The sequence below is a fragment of the Haliotis cracherodii genome, unplaced genomic scaffold (genome assembly GCF_022045235.1).
Source record: "Haliotis cracherodii isolate W230 unplaced genomic scaffold, xgHalCrac1.p SCAF_19, whole genome shotgun sequence".
NCBI classification, from domain to species: domain Eukaryota; kingdom Metazoa; phylum Mollusca; class Gastropoda; order Lepetellida; family Haliotidae; genus Haliotis; species Haliotis cracherodii.
In genome coordinates, this window is record NW_027266274.1 from 19169331 (window position 1) to 19186856 (window position 17526).

The 17526-nt window shown below is 39.4% G+C and overlaps 2 protein-coding genes across 3 annotated transcripts; one reads left to right on the forward strand and one right to left on the reverse strand.

Moving 5' to 3' along the window:
- Nucleotides 1–2304: 2304 nt before the first annotated feature.
- Nucleotides 2305–10073, reverse strand: LOC139467184 (tRNA (guanine-N(7)-)-methyltransferase-like). The gene is made up of 6 exons (XM_071248902.1): nt 9954–10073; nt 8915–9066; nt 6606–6790; nt 5263–5376; nt 4058–4159; nt 2305–2505 (listed from the first exon to the last, which is right to left on the reverse strand). The coding sequence occupies exons 1-6, from the start codon at nt 10034–10036 to the stop codon at nt 2362–2364; spliced, it is 780 nt and encodes a 259-aa protein (XP_071105003.1). The 5' UTR covers nt 10037–10073; the 3' UTR covers nt 2305–2361.
- Nucleotides 10074–10266: 193 nt separating this feature from the next.
- Nucleotides 10267–15825, forward strand: LOC139466838 (molybdate-anion transporter-like). 2 transcript variants are annotated; one of them, XM_071248550.1, is made up of 3 exons: nt 10277–10343; nt 10906–11033; nt 12251–15825. In XM_071248550.1, the coding sequence occupies exon 3, from the start codon at nt 12285–12287 to the stop codon at nt 13638–13640; it is 1356 nt and encodes a 451-aa protein (XP_071104651.1). In that variant the 5' UTR covers nt 10277–10343; nt 10906–11033; nt 12251–12284; the 3' UTR covers nt 13641–15825. The 2 variants fall into 2 exon arrangements, with proteins under 2 accessions (XP_071104650.1, XP_071104651.1); XM_071248549.1 differs by lacking the exon at nt 10906–11033 and having other exon boundaries at nt 10267–10343.
- The last annotated feature ends 1701 nt before the right edge of the window (nt 15826–17526 follow it).

Genomic DNA, 17526 nt, shown 5'->3' on the forward strand with positions numbered 1-17526 from the left:
ATTTATTACCACTCGATCAAACACAATGGCGACTTTGCATGGGGTAACAATAGAGAACATTAGACACTTTAACTTACAAAAACACATGTACTTGACAGACGATGCCTAGAATATACCAGCAGCTGGACGGCGATCTGAGTGTTGCTATTTCAAATTGGTCACGCAAGTATATTCAGCAGATAAATGGAAATACGAAAATGTGTGACCGATAGTGTTTCTAGATAATGGAACATGAGTGTTGCTACTTAAGTGATAATTAGTAAAAGACTCAATTGTAGACATTCATTTCGAAACAAATGCGTTTGCGCTTTGTCTCAGAGGAAGTGAAGTTAAGACGAAATGAATACGTTGGAACAACCAGGTCAGGGGGTTGATAGTATGTAGTTTGTATTGGGACACCTGTGTGTCATCATACCTTGACGGCGCGAATAGTTATTTCCTCATGCAGCACAACGCTGTTCCTGTTCCTCGTTTAGCCAGGATATTACTGCATGCGGCGTGAAACAACATTCACGCACATTTATTCTTTAACCATTTCAAGAGACATGCTGATGCTACAAATTTTTCACAGATCTTCACAGGAGATCGTGGTTTGGAAATGTTTTTTTACGAGCGCATCTTTCACTTCATCATGCGCACACGTTTGAATGAAACCATCTCGACAGTAATGTTACGCCTTTCTTACCACGATTTCTGACCACAAATGTTGCACATACCACTCTGAAAGTACCCCCATCCCCACCCACCCATTGAGTGAAATATATTCTGACCTTGATAATTATCGATTTGTCCCATCAAACATGATCTGTGTGTACGTATTTTCCAACCTGAAATAAAGCAATATCTGTTAAAGTCGTCGTCGTATGACCAATAACTTTGCTGATATGTACCCCCGGCTGAAATACTGTCTATAATACCATCACAAGAGGTAATCAAAGCTTTTCATCACGTTGAGAGTGAAATTTGGATACAGATTTGTTTCATAAGTCCCCATAGAGGACTACAAAGAAGCCTGGTCCAGATAAACATGTGGTTGATAGCGCGAGCTCAATCTACATCATGGTCTATGATGAGACACGACGAGCCAGGTCACTGTCGAGTCAGCTTTCCGTGATATAGAGGGGTGCCTGAAACGTCTGGAGACTAACCATGATGGAGTGATGGAGATGGATGCAGAGAATATTTCAAAGTACCATATTTCCTCTATTAGATGTTTGGGCGTCTATTAATTCTGTGCAAGCCGTCGACCATGCGTCTATTTCATTTTACTGCAAAGTCTAGTCATACGAAGGGTACATTTTGCAGGAAACGGTCTTTAACAATAACCCCGTGTCTATCAGAGGCCTAGCCATTTTTGGACTGAGCGGATGACCGACATTAAAATCAGTGGCCGGAGTGTATTGAAAGCCGGACGCCTAATAGAGGAAATACGGCAATTCCTTTCAAAGTTCAAACACTTATGCCACTGGTGTAGAAGGCTTCCTTGTGGTGTAAAAAGTAATCCACTCTAGAAATGACATCATCATCATTTGTATGATGCTTGCCAGACACTTCTTTCTTCAATTTGGGAAAGAGGTGGAAATCTGACAGTGCCAATGACGACCTTTAGCCTTGGTATTCTCATGCAGTTGCAGGGCCGATGGTATCGTCACCAGTGGCTATTACAAGTTATGTCCCTTCTATGTTCCTCATATTGACCAATCAAATTCCACATTGCATATCACTTGCATTTGCTTCAAACAAAATGGCGTCGCCCAGTGAAGACAATCTTTCGATAATCCAGATTTATATTGTAATAAAATGGGTCTTACTTCGCAAAGTGCATCAAATCACATGATCACCTTGATTAAAAACATGAAAATATTTGGAAATATCTGTCGATGCCCAGTTGACATTACACATGCTCTGCCATGTTGTTTATAAACCGGGTGTCGATATTGTTACATTATTTTGATTGGACTATGCATAGACTTGTTAGTTCAGGCAAAATATAACTCCATAATTCCATCCTAATTCGACCAGGGTGGAAATTAAACTTTGAAAGTCAGTTAACTCTCTTGCCTCGGGGACATGGCATTGATTTTCAGTAACTGATACTTGTAAGAGGCAACTAACTGAATTGGGTGGTTGACTTTGTTGATGCATGTCACTGATCCCAATTCCATAGATTGATGCTCATGATGTCAATCACTGCTTTGGCTGGTCCAGACTAAATCATTTACAGACTACCGTCATATAGATGGAACATTGCTGAGTGTGGCATTAAAAAAACAAACAAACATAAGGCACCAGAGCTATGATGAAATGAGTGTTTTAATACAATATACAATGTGTTGATACAATGTTTTGATACAGTGTACATCAGCTCAAGTCCAGGGGCTTTGAGCTGCAGAACGGGTCCTCAATCCGCATGAACACGGCAAGCAGCTTATCTCCCTTGTTTCGTGTGACCTTCTGACCTTCCTCTGTACTGTCAAACAACTTGTCCACAATGATGTCTCCCTTCTGTAAACAGGAATACTCACTGAAGTGTTCTTGGAAATATATAACACTACACAGACATGCCAATAATTATATCTACCTGTCTGTAATAAAATTTGTCCTATCATTTTGGAATGTGAATGTATGTATCTGTTAAACTTATGTCAAGATTTAGTTTAGAGTTAGTGAGTAAATAGGGTTTCATGCTCTAGACCAAATATTTCTGTAGATTAAGTCACTACAGAAGGCAGTACAGTGTATTGGGAGCACGGGTGGTATAGTGATCTAAGGTGCCACAGTTCGCTGTGCAGGGTAGTGTCCCTTGGGCACGCCAGAAACCTCTCATCGTGGGTTCGAATATCCTGGTTCACCCCGAAATAGTTCAAGGTTTGTCAGCATCATACCTGTGACAGTGGGTTTCACAAAGTGGTAAACATCTGAGACCTATATCACTTCGGGCTTTCCTCCCGACTTAACCTGATACGGCGAGATGTAACTGGAGTTAAAAACCCATCTCACTCACTCACTCATTGCACAGTATTCCAGTTCTATCGCAGTGTCAGCGCCATGTAGGAGGTAAGCCCAAAGTGATGCAGGTCTCAGACATTTACCACAGGAGTGAAACCCAAGAGCTTCGGCAGGTGCTGACAAGCCAAGAGTCAAAACTAGGCTGAATCGGGGATGAGTAAGGGACACAACTCTATGCCGTGAATTTTGGCACCTTAGCCCACTGTCTCACTTGAGTCCCATCAGTGTATAACTGAATCTTGAAAAAATCTCCATAAATATATCAGTCTTTAAAAAAACGCCTGCCAGAACGTCCGAGACTGTCTTTTTTACTGGCGGACAATTTTGAAAAGTTGCACGCCCAATAGTCGGGAGTTAAAGTAACTAAGTTGACAACCCACCAATTAATTGTTATTTTCTGAGAACTAACATTAAACAGTACTATTCTTATGTTTAGCCTTTCGTTACTTTTGTTCTTTCGTCTAGAAAATTCTGAACTGGCATATCTGGTCTGTTAACTTTGCAAACTTGCAGGTCCAGTTGTCTGAGCAAAATTTGGGGGAATTTTAGACACTGACAATGCCAGTGAAACAAAAGTACTGTAGTCAACATAATAAGCGCCCCGGGCGCTCTCAAAATTAGAGATAGGGGGTTGAAAGATGGTAAATTTCGTGGTTTATGCTGACAGCCAGAAATGATACAAAATAAAAGTCTGTGCGTATTTCTAGTATACACGACAGATATATTTTCCAGAATTGAATTGCCCATAATTAAGGGTGCATATAACACACGAGTGCGTATAATACATGAATAAATAAGTATTGTGTACATTGTTTGGAAGGGGCGCAAATTGGGATTGTTCATTAGCCAATATATTAGCAAATATCGCGGTGGGCGCTTATTAGAGAGGGGCGCTTATGATGTCAAATACGGTAACTTGTCTTTCTATTCTTTATTTGAAGATCTAACCTACCCTCAAGTTGTGCTTGTGGCTAAAAGTTTTAAAGAGATTTATAATTTATAAGAAAAACAAATTTAAATAGTAACTTTCTTCCGCTAGTTTACTTACCAAATCGTCTTCCGACATCCGCTGGAACAAGGGGAAGGCTTCGAAGTGCTGCACCATCCAGTCATGAAGATCCTTCACGTCTGTTATTGTGTACACTTTACCCTGCAACATCAATAATGTGCATATCAATAATGTGCATATCAATAATGTGCCTATCGATAATGTGTATATCAATAATGTGTATATCTATAATGTGCATATCAATAATGTGCATATAAAAAAGATGCATATTAATAATGTGCATATCAATAATGTGCATATCAATAATGTGCATATTAATAATGTACATGTTAATAATGCACCAAATCAACACCCTAAAGCATGCTCAAAGTGCTACCTCACTACCCCAGTCAGCGGATCAATTGCACTTGATTTTAATTCTCAGCTCCCTGGAGAGTATACAACCCTAGCAGCACGTGACATGCTAGAGGGTTCACAGCCACATTACCATCTCATCCTACCGGGTACCCATTCACTGCTGGGTGAACAGAGGCACATTTTGGACAAAGCCCCCTGGCTAAAGAGACACCACATGCAACATGGGCTTCAGAGTGGGGCAAGACCTATGCCCTAGAACCTCTCAGGAGTCAAGCTGCTGACCATGCTCACCCATCCAACTACTCTCCGTGACCGATGTTGCCATTTAGAAGGTCCATCTTGAACATGTCGTACACCAGTGACAAGAGTGACAAAGTGAGAAGGATGTTAAGAGTGTGTCAGCTCTGTGTGTTCCTCATGCTTTGTTAAAATGGACAACGCAGCTCAAACTCTGAAGTCTTATATCTGTATGTACTGTGGACTTAAGACCCGTGAAGATGCGGTTTAGAATAGGTCTTCAGCAACCCATAGTTGCTGTAAATGACGACTATGCTTGTTGTAAGAGGCAACTAATGGCATCAGGTGGTCAGGCTTGCTGACTTGGTTGATGCTTGTCATCGTATCCCAATTGTGCGGATTGATGCTCATGATGTCAATCACTTGACTGTCTGGTCCAGTCTCGATTATTTACAGACCGCCGTCATATAGCTGGAACATTGCTGAGTGAACTTCTACCCCGGAACTTCACAGGTCAGGATACAATGACATGAGTCAACAACATCAGTAAGTCATGTCTGCAACAAGCATGGGATGCTGAAGACTAATTCTAACCCAGATCTTCACCAGAGGAACCTGTATAAGACTATGTGCAGGAAGTCAACACTTACGCCCACGCGGAGTGTGTATGCATATTCCGCTAACAGCGTCTGGCTGATGATCCTCCACTTGTGTTTTGTTTTCTTGAAGTGGGGGTCCGGAAACAGGAAGAACATCTTGGACAGCTGGAGTGAGAGAGTGAGTTGGATTTTACATTTTGAAAAATATTTCAATTACCAAGAAACGCCATACAGGCAGTCAACAAAGGCCTAATGGCAACAATTTTATAATACTTTTTCAACATTAAAAAATATATATGTCCACCATATTGATCATGTAAAATGGTCCATGGTCTGCCTTGATTCGGTCGAGTATTGAATACCTTGGACTTGGACTTGGACTAGTGTCTGTGTAACTAGGGTTATCACTAATTGCTAAATTCCTTTTGGTACGCAGGGTGCCGAGCTCTCTAAATTGGTATTCCTTGGATGCTGCAGTGCATAATGCTAGATGCCATGAAATGTTTACTAGTATGCGGAAGCCAATATTTCAATGTTGAAATCTAATTCTTGTCTCTTTTCTTACAAAGTGACAATTCAATAAACATTTAGGTCTGAACTTATGAACATGCTGGGCCATGCATTCTGTGTGAAAATACCAGTCTAATTTGCTTGTACCAGCTGTGTACACTGATATGACTCAAGAGTTCTTAAATTAAATGCCAGGTCGAATTATGTGGTATGCTGGATGCCTAGAAGTGACCTCAGGACTGACAGTCTGCCAGGCGTGGTCCACCTGTACATCACACGTGTGTAGCGGTAGGGCAATACAGTACTGTGTCACGATACGAGACCCACGATACAATACATTGATTTACATCCCCTGTATCTTGATACATATGATACATTACATTACAAGTTATGTTGGTGTAGTTTGTTTGTTTGTTTGTTTGTTTGTTGCTTTACGCCGCACTCAGCAATATTCCAGCTATATGACGACGGTCTGTAAATAATCGAATGTGGACCAGACAATCCAGTGATTAATATCATGAGCATCGATCCACGCAATAGGGATCGATGACATGCATCAACCAAGTTAGCGAGCCTGACCACCCCATCCTGTTAGTCGCCTTTTACGACAAGCATGGGTTCTATTCTACCCCGGATCTTCACGGGTCTATGTTGGTGTAAGAACATATGAATAATGACAGAAACTATAGACAAACAACCAGATTTCCATGTATTTCTGGTTGGCTATAAATAGCATAACATTCACAGTGCCCTCAAACCTATATGATTCTGCCCGACGATATCCCATCTTCGATCTCTGATATCTAAAAACAAATTGGGGTACAAATTGTATCAGGATACGTACTGTATCGTGCCCAGATTGTGACAGCTCCAGTTACACCTACCTGTCCTTTGAAGAAGTAGTTCGGCAGGTACTTCATGGCATTAGTTCGAATGCAGGCAATGTTCTGATAGTGTTCTGGGCTCTGTTCACGCAGAGCTTTGATTCTGTCCTTGACATAGTCTGACACTTTGACCCGAATTTCCATCCCCAATATCAGCGACTCGGGAAACAAGGGAGACAACTGTACTACAAAACAGAAAACAGCTATTTCAGTTTCCTTGTTGCACTCGGCAATATTCCATCTAATGATGTGGCATGTTGTATATTTGGGGCAGGAACAAGTGGCAACGAAAACCTGTAATGGGGGTTTCCATCATTTATTTACTGAAGATGGCGTCATCCACGTACACTGATGACGTCACGCACAATGTAGTTGACACACAGTGGGCGTGGCACTGCTGGAATGTAAACAATACCATGTGTTTCTACAGCACTCAGTAGTATGCAAATATAATATACTACAGCAGACTGCAAATAATAGACTCTGGACCAGACAATCCAGTGAATGATATAATGTGCAACACTCCATGCCATCAGGGTATGACATGAAATCAAGCAAATCACCTGACCGCCTGATCTAATATGTTGCCTCTTACAACAGGGGCTAGTCCTGCACCATGACTGTGGAATATATTTATTTTATGAAAAAAATATAATCTAGAAACGCATACAAAAGCAAGTCTAGCCAACTCTAGTTGGCTCTATTCCACAATTTATATTTTATTTTTAGAGTCAAGAGTGTGTAATATAAGATTTCAGAGACTAAATGTTAGTCTAAACAGTGGCCCACTTGCTCAAAGCGATCGTAGCTCTACCGCCATCGTAATTCTATGTTAAAGTACGAGAGTTACGATCCTCATAGGACTGAGATCTTTCTGTGGGGCTGCTGGGACCTGTTCTAACCCAGATTCCATGATGGGAGATATTCAAGGTATACTTATTGAATAAACATTTTTTGTAGACAAGTACATGAATATTGCTTTAGCCTGTATCGGTAATATTGTATTTATTAAATGAAACAAGATTATACACAACAGTCAGATATGTGACTGGACCCACAGTCAATGATATTTATGCCAGAACAACAAACAAGCCAGTGCTACACCTAAGGTAACAAAGAGGACACTCCCAAGGTGTTGTCCCGTTTCAAAGAAACTTTCAGTCATATCATGACATATCAGTTGAACTTGGTGAATCCCATCAGCTATGGGAAGTTGGGAACAGGTACAGTGCTAACAGACCTTGCTTAATCCTACATGGGGATAATTGATGAGCAACCCATAGTCTAAGGGAGGCAACTCTGCACAGTCAGCGAGGTTCCCTCGGCCAGTAGGACACCTGTGATACAATGTTTCCATTCTGGGGACTTTGTTTGACTCTGGTATGTTGAGATGGTTTATCTTACAGGTAAAATGTTTAAGTTCTGTAGTATCCATTTCTGACTGCCATTTCAACATCTGCTAGTTGTAAATAATACTTCAGAACGCTTTTACAGAAAGTACATATTTGGTTAATAAACGATTAGGATGGGTTTACCAGCTCAATCTATTCTTAGGAAAACACAATTTGAGTACTTCAGCTTTCCTATCACCAATATTCAAAGAGACAATCAAATCTAAATTCAACTCCCTCTTCAAGCAATCTCTTCAAGATGTAAATGCAACAAGAGGCACAGGAAACAAACTTAGGACATATAGGATAGTTAAAAATGAAATAAAATTAGAACCCTATCTCAGTCAGTGTAAAGTAAGAAAATATCGAGTTCACTTTTCTAAACTAAGACTAAGTAACCATAAATCAAATATTGAACTTGGAAGACACACAAAGCCACCAACCCCACTACACCAGAGGCTATGCTCTACATGTTCAATCATTGATAACGAAAAACACTACTTACTTCACTGTGTTAAACACACTCAAGAAAGAAATATACTCTTTGGAAAATTATCCAGACAAAATGTAAATGTAAATGTCCACAGCCATGAACACAAATTATTTCACTACACTATTTCACAAATAATGAAGCAGTCAATATCAACAACTGCATTTGTTTCCATATCTATCATTTCAAACAAATAAATACTCCTTCATAATCAATCGTTGACATTTTATGTATAATAATAATATCATCAAATATGTAATATTGATTGTTTTGTTTTTGTATGTGTCTACAAGAATGTAAATTATGTATGTCTGTATATATGTATATATGAATCATAATGTCTTGTCTTTTAAAAAGGCATCTGTCCAGTAATGGAACGTTTCTGCAATAAAACTTATCTTATCTTATCTATCTTATCTTATACCTACCGAGGAGACCACCATATCCACATCCAATGTCTGCAAACTCCACCTGGTGTTTTGGACAAGCTCTGTCACTGGAAACATCGATCTGAGTATCTGGAGGCTGACAGAACTGAGGGTAGTGTTCTGACCAATCCATATGCCAGGGATCTACTGGACTGAGGAAAGATAATGAGTGCTACACTAAAGAGAGTAACAAACTTATACGTCTCTCCACAAAGTGACAAATCCATACCCACCTTGCCTCACACATCTCAACAGGCAATAAGAAAGAGGTAATGATCTGAGAGCAGACTTTGTCTTAGAATTATTTCTGGTGCGAGGTTAGGTATTGTCATATGTGTAACACTAAATATAAGCTCAGAGTGTATACTCTATGATAAGCGTAACATGAAACTTGAATAGGTTCCCAGATATTGTGTCTTTACTGTATTTGGTCTTTTGTTAATTTGCAAAACATTCTCTCCATAGGTTTATGTTTTGTCTAGTTGGCAAACATTTTATGTATGGTACAACAATATCAAATTTCACAAGATGAAAATCCCCAAAAGATGTTATTGACTTCTGTTTCCTGTAACAAGACAACAATAATGGAAGGGTGCAACAGAATGAAACCACGTAACAGGTTAAGGTGTCAGTGTGGTTCCTGGAGAACAACAGTGATGAACATATGCAGTCTGCATCATGTGGTCAAATACTGAAAACATGTGAGAAGTGAAGTAATGAAAAATATTAGCTACACTAAAATAAAAGATCCAAATGGAGCAAAAAATGTATACATGTTCAATGTTTGATAATATTATCAAAGTGAATGACATTTGCATAAAACGTTCTACTTCAACAGATTTTTAAAATATATTCTTTAAATGCACAGAGTGTTTGATTCTTAACTTATACATAAATATGAAGGTGATTAAACAATGTTGATGGTCTGACACAATATTGTTTGAAGCGTCCGGAAAAGATATCCATCATTGAACCATATTTCATACAGCATTGTTTTCTCCAAAACAAACATAACAAAAGAAACGAAACGTGTTCATACTAATCAAAACTGTGATCAGATATCGGATTTGAATGAGCTCTTTGTCTATAATATCTTTTCTGAGGTAACTTCTGAGTTGCCATGTTGCCGGCTTCTTTCGGTCGGCACTTCACACCGGAAGTCACACGTGGGTTATTCTTCCGGGTAGCTACGAACTCAATCTTTTACACGTGTAATTATTGTAAGAAACGACAATATCTCATAATATTCTGTAATTATAAACTACAATACACTTGAATACAATTATATGTGTTCATTCATACAGTAGATGCGAAGGAAGAAAGATTGTGAATGTACATTTTGGATTGGAGTTTATGAGTTGACATGGCAGCTTGCAAAGAGAGCGGACCAGTACCTGTCACTAGCATTCGTGTGTAGTGTGACATCAAGGTGTGTAAAACGTTTAGTAATTAGTTGTATATGCATTATATAATTAGATAAAAGCAATTATGAGCGCAAGTATTTATTATGTTCAGAATCAGTCACGTAATGCAGAGAGACATTAAAGACACGTCACCAAAAAACATGAAACAGGATGCATTTGAAGTAATTCACATAAATGTATTTGCTTCAGTGATTTGGGTAGATCATTAGTCATGGTCATTAGTCATGGCTGTCCTTGTGAAATACATGACAGTGCAGGGTTATGACATTTAGCGGTATCTATTTGCAAATAATTTTGTCTGATGCATTTCTTCGTTTATATTTATCATGCAGTGTTTGAATGTGGTCAAGGAAACAGGTGCATCTGTATAGTGCTCCCTGCTGCACATGCTTCTCTGATCGTTAGGTGTGTTACATAGAGGTTATCACGCGAGTGAGTTTGGGGATGGTAAATATTCTGCATTAGGAATAAACGTTGTATTTAGTGAGCCTTGGCGAGTAAATGATGTGTCAGTCGGACAGTCACAGTAGCCAATATAGTTCCAACCGAAATCTGTTTCTTATACAGTGGCGAAGCAACATGTACACAAAAACAACAATTGTTTTCACTTGCCTTTCGCGGCCATCCATCGTTCAGACGTTGTTGACATAACGTTAAGAAGTTCAGTCAGATGTACAGCGCCAAAACAAAACAAGGTAACAATTCATACATATTTCGCTTAAATCCAACTATTTTTATTTGTGGAAAAGGTTTCAAGCCGCAGAGGTCTACAAGCACAGATATGGCTACTGATCCCGCTTGGCTAGGCCTAGTGCCCTCGCAAAATTGTTTCGAAATTTATATCTCCAAAGTTGCCAAAACTTATAAAATGCCTTAGTTACGTCGCAGTTCGACATTGATTTTCAGTACATAGGACTGATTTTTTTATAATTGTTGCAATTATCCCTGTAGTTTATCCAGATTTACGATGGTTAATTCAGACTCGATCGCCGAATGGCAAGTGCGACGCCATGTTTGTTATAAACACTGAAAGTAGTCCCTACTTGACCTTTGATATTTGCATCTCTATCTGCATATGACCCCAACGGATATCGTTTTTATCCGTTGGCTTTATCCTGCCGAGAAACCTACCCATTATATGATAATGTAGGTTATCCTGGAATAAATAAATTGAAAGCGCTTCCGTGGCATTGGATTGGCGAGAGACCATATACCGCGTGGATGTTTGCGTGGATGTTTCCATAAACTGAAAAATTATGCCACGCCCACATAGAAATTATTGTTTCTTGATTGGCTGATAATAGAATGAGCAGGGCTTGTGTTGCATTATTGCGTTGAATGATGTCACTGAATTCAGACTGTTTACAGCTTTGTGTGTGTTAATCATTAAATTTGATGTCTGTGAAGTAATTTTTCTTAACTATATTAACTATATATATTTATAAGAATTAAATAATATTTTTTGCGTTTATTGAGATATCACTTTGTGCTTTTCTCCCACATCAAATGATACCCCATGAAAGGAGCCTTAGCCAAACCCACTCACTCATACTCATTTTTATGAAATGTTTCTAAAGATGAAGATGTTATTTGAGGTAAATCCATATCTTGTAAGTTTTGAGTTTTGCAGAAAGAATTTACACTTTGTGCATATGCATTAATCAGGTAGTAGTCACTAGTTACTTAAAAGATAACTAATTGTCAGATAGTACCTGTGGTCCTGTGGCGAAGTGTCAGCTAAGTAATTCACTAGCCTTCTGTCAATGAGCTGGCACTAATCTGAAAAGAGCGTGCCCACTTACATTGATTGTTTAAGTTCCTGTCAGACAAAGCAGTGAAATGTCAACCTACTCAACCTATAAAAAATGTTTTTTCATATGATTGTGTATTCTCACGACTCTCTATTCCCCAGGACCATGAAGTAGGCGACCACAAGATCCCTCACGATGCTACTGATTACATCTCTCTTGTTCGTGGCTCTTGCTGTGCTCTGTGCCATCTTGCAGTTCTGGGCCCATCGCACACGGCAAGATGAATCTATCGGCAACAATCCCCAGTTCCTTAAGTTCCAGCGAGGCTACTACCTGGTGTACCTGGTTGCCATGTTTGCCGACTGGCTTCAAGGACCGTACCTATACAAGCTCTACAGTTACTATGGGTTCCAGGAAGAGCAGATCGCCGTTCTCTACGTCTTCGGGTTTGCCTCGACTGTCATCCTCGGATCATGGACTCCAATCGCTGCAGATCAGTTCGGTCGCAAGAAATTATGTGTTGTGTTTACAGTCACCTATTCCTTATCATGCCTGCTTAAACTATCGCGAAGCTACATGATATTGATCATTGGACGAATCGTTGGCGGTGTGGCAACATCGGTTTTGTTTTCAGCCTTCGAGGCTTGGTATGTTCACGAACATCTGGAAACTCACGACTTTCCTAAAGAATGGATTTCCCTCACATTTGCTAAAGCCTCATTCTGGAATGGCATTCTCGCCATGACTGCTGGTATTACAACAAACATTGTGTCCGAATGGTTCGGCCTCGGCCCTGTGGCGCCGTACATGCTAGCTGTTCCGTTCTTGATATTCGTTGGGATCATAATTTCCACACACTGGAATGAAAACTACAGCGGCCATAAGGTGAAGTTTAGAAAGGTTTGTGGAGAAGGTTTCAAGAGCATTGTTACCAACGAGAAGATTTTCATGATCGGTGCAATTGAAGCCCTGTTTGAGAGTGTTATCTACATTATAATATTTCTGTGGACACCAGTATTGGACACAGGTCATCCGTCTCTTGGAATAACTTTTTCGAGTTTTATGGTGTGTATTCTGATTGGTCAGGCTGTGCACCAAATCCTTACTTCACGGAACATTCCAGTGACTACCATGTTGATAGCAGCGACTGTAATAGCCATAGCAAGTATGTCAGTGTGCGTGATAGCTACTCACCCCGAGCAGCGGAATGTGACAGTCACGTACCTAGCTTTGCTAATGTTCGAGTTCGGAGTCGGAATCTATTTTCCATCCATGGGTTTTCTCCGCAACCACATAATCCCGGAGACACACCGCTACAGCATAATGAACTGGTTCCGGATCCCCCTCAACCTCATATCTTGTGTTGTGTTGATGCTGCTGCACGAAGACGTCTTCCGACACGGCAACAGGATGATCTTCGTTATCTGTATAGTGCTCCTGTCGCTCGGACTCCTGTGCGGGATCAGGTTTGTGAAAATCGCGAAAGACGATGAGAACTTGAAGCAAGATACCATTATGACAGAGAGTGAACATATTCACAACATTTTCTAGAATATTTCTTAACATGTTCTGGAATTTTTGTGTTCTTTCGTCTTAGAGATTTTGTTTTAGGGTATATAGATGCTCAAGAGATTGTGTATCAGGGAATGTAGACCTCCAGCCTGACTGATTCAAGGTCTGATGGTAGAGGTGAATGAAAACATCACTGACAACTCACTGATCATGCTGATTGAAAATGGATAAGTTATGTTAATATGAATGAAGTACATGGACATTGTTTGGTGTACAAATAAAGAAGAAATCCTGATGTTGATGGACAGCTACCTTGACCATAGTTTAGGGAGAAAATGCACAACTGCATGAATAATATCAAAGAAAAGGACTCGTATCAAAATCCCAGAAAACTGCCACGGATGTATGTTATGTGTTTGTTTTGTATATCATTACTGTGTTTGAAATTATGGGGGTCCTAGGATCCTTAAGGTCTGCTTAGACAGCAGTAGAAACTAACAGTTTTAGTCCACTAGTTCTTATAATGATAACATATAGCAAAACCCTTAATAATGGCAAATTTCTACTGGTCCTTATGATACCTTAACTATTGGGCAGTTAGGCAAGGACTACAGGACTAGTGCCAATTTCTAACGCTGAGCTATAGTATTTTGATTTAGGGACCCTCTAGATCTTGCCAACTTTTAATGTTGGGGTCATGGAAGGTCTATATGACTTGCTTAGTTTCTAACCCTGCACTATCTGGATGGGGATACATAAGAGATAACTGTTGGCTCCCTCCCAGAGTGTTCTGTTGCTTGTTCCTGAATGTGTCCTGATCATTTTCCACACCGGCGTTCTTGTTAAAATACTCAGCAAATCGGTAGGCCTCTCGTAACAGTTCACTACATGGAGTCGTGAATGTCTGTCGCTACGAATTTCAGAAACCCGAAAGAAATCTTAGTGTCATTGACAGAAACAGTTTTGTTTTGAATGTTTTGTGTCAGCAATATTAGTTCTATCATCTTTGTACTCAAAATACCAGGTTACCTTTTTTTGTCCGGTCTAGTCTATTTCTACATTTTCTATGTCTACTGTCTTCAAATGGCTTTCCTGATGTTTGTTGAAAACAGCTGACTTCATTTCTTATGTAGCCTTTAGAATACATCAACACCATTTCTGTAGGCAATAGTTTCATTTTGCACAAATGATATGGATAGTAACCATGGTTACTCCTGTATACTGGGGTTGTGACCTGACATTTTGTAAAGGTTGCCTCACACAAGCAATGCTGTTAAGAGTTGTCTCCCCTGTATCATGTGCTTGATCTAGAATTTTATGATAGGGATATGAGAAGACAGCGCCTACCTTGGTATACTCAGGCATTGGGTAGTTCCTAGCCTTGCTCCAAGGCTGTACTGAATATTAAGTTCATAGATGAATAGTAATTCTATCTTTATGATAGGCAAGTTTAGATAAGCAGACCAAAGTATTTTGTTGAAACAACATGCTCTTAGTACTTACATTATCTAGGAATTATGATTTAAACTCATAATCATTTCCTTACAGATTTCTGCAAGTCAAGGTAGTTCTGTCATGCCTGTCATGTTCATAAACAAATTAAATTAATCTATTACACAAGTGAACTTGGAGAGTGAAAATTTGAGTTTGGAAAAACCAACTTGTTTTATGAATATTGAAAATCAGCATGAAAAAGACATGATATACATGCAGTTTTTATATCAACATTTCTTCAAGTAAACAAATTGAGAGAATGACTTCAAATTTGAGCCACCACTAACATGACGGTTGAAATATCACCAATCTCATTAAAATCAGATCTTAGTTCGCTTTGTTTAGTGGTAGCGAGAACTAAGATCTGATTTTTTTTAGATTGAAATATCACCTGACTGTCATGTGTTTGTTAAAGAGGCTCGTCTTATGTGGAGGGGATGTTTTCCGATTTGATTTCCAATGTAGAATTGCTGATGCATTGTTTTGCAATACTGGTATACACTAACTGACTCGCTCAGATTGCTCAACAGTCTCAACAAGATAATTCTCATGACTTGAAATATAACAATATTACAATTTAATTAGCATGGTCAGAATATTACTCATGTTAATGTATCGGCTGACTTTAAACTTCTGAATGTGGAATGAGGTGAGGCGAGTTACTGTCCACGTATTCAGACAAGGTGGCATGTACACATTATTATTGTGGTATTATTTGCATTTTGTTTTAACAATATTCCAGCTGTCATGGTTTAATGTTGTGCTTGTGAGCTTTGTACAGCCATTGTGTTTTTGTTTTCATGCATTGTTTATTGTTAGTTACCATGGTTACTGTTGTTTTATTTTGCATTGATGGGAGATTTGCATCAATTCACAATTCAGATAACCAATTATGTAAATAATAGGGCTGGAATGATACACCAGCTGTGTATCACGATACCGTGCTCACAATCCGATATGTATCACGATCCGTGTATGTGCTCGTATCTGTAGTGTAACCCATATTTTTCATAGACAGGATAGTCAAATACCTTGCACAGTGATGATTGGCAATGGATGAAAATATTTACTTTTTCTCTTCTAATTAGTGTTTGGTGGAACAGCCATTAAAGTAAACATTTAAGGTATGAATCGATATTTTTTACTCAGTGTGCAACTGTGATCAATACTTGTATCAGGAAGTATAATATTGCGATCCATTGGCGTATTGTCCCACTACTAGTAAATAAGATATATTGCTTATTATTCTGTGAAACCTGAAAAAAATAATGTAATTTTGAAACCAAGAAACATATCGGCAGGGTTTTATGTGACGCACAAATGTGTAGCCAGTACGCACAAATGTTGAGATTGGATGCAGAAAAAGAATACACTGCATCCCGAGGGACGGACAAAAATATTCAAGTTACCTTCAGTCACAGGTGTCTGTCATTTCATCCATCCATCCATCATGACCACTGTCCACATGATCACTGATTCATTCCAGACTCTGAAGTAATTATGAAACAGTACAGTACAGCATGGTACAGCATGGTACAGTACAGTACAGTACACCATTTCATTACTTTACAGAACCCTCATATTGCCAGCATTGACATTTAATATTAATTATTTGGGGTCCCTTGGACCCCATGTTTGAAGGTCAAGGTGAAACCCTGTGTCAGTGTTTACATTCTCAGGTAAAGATTTATGAAATAGTGTTTAATAACATCTTCATTTTCTCAGGGTTTCCGCCTACCTACTTACACATACAGGCTGCCTGAATCAATTTTCTAATGGGTTGGGAAAGAATTGAATGTATTTGATTGCTTGCATTCACTAGTGTACCAGCTTAGGGAGGTCAAATCCCAGTTCGTCCCAATTATGTTTCTAGGTTTGTCAGCACCATACTGGTGCTCGTGGGTTTCACCAAAGTGGTAAACGTCTGAGACCTGCATCACTTCGGGCTTTCCTCCCACATTAAGCTGATATAACTGGAATACTGTTAAAAGCGGCGTTAAACCCAACTCACTCACCAGAGAGGTCACGGTGTCTTGATCACCGTGGACTATGTTCTCCATACACCCTGCTTGTACAGGTGGACAGGGAAGATGACTTCTTAAATTATTAATCGTGTCACAGGTCAGCCAACCACATACATCATCCAGCAGTTAACAAAATACAACTGTGAGATTTAAGTGTGCCTACAAGTAGAAAATATTTCTTAAAAAACTAGTTTATTTGAAATTGTTATCGGACATAAGTCTCTTCAATTTGCTTGTGAGAGTACGGGGATAAAGGGCTGGTTTCAGAATGTGATTTCTAAGTGTGTCCTTAATATGTGCTGAAGGCATGGGCACTTTCTAACAAGGCAGGGGGACTTACTTACACTGTGCCATTATGACAGGGAACTTCAAACCCTAATACTGACCAAATTGATTTGGTGGTAACC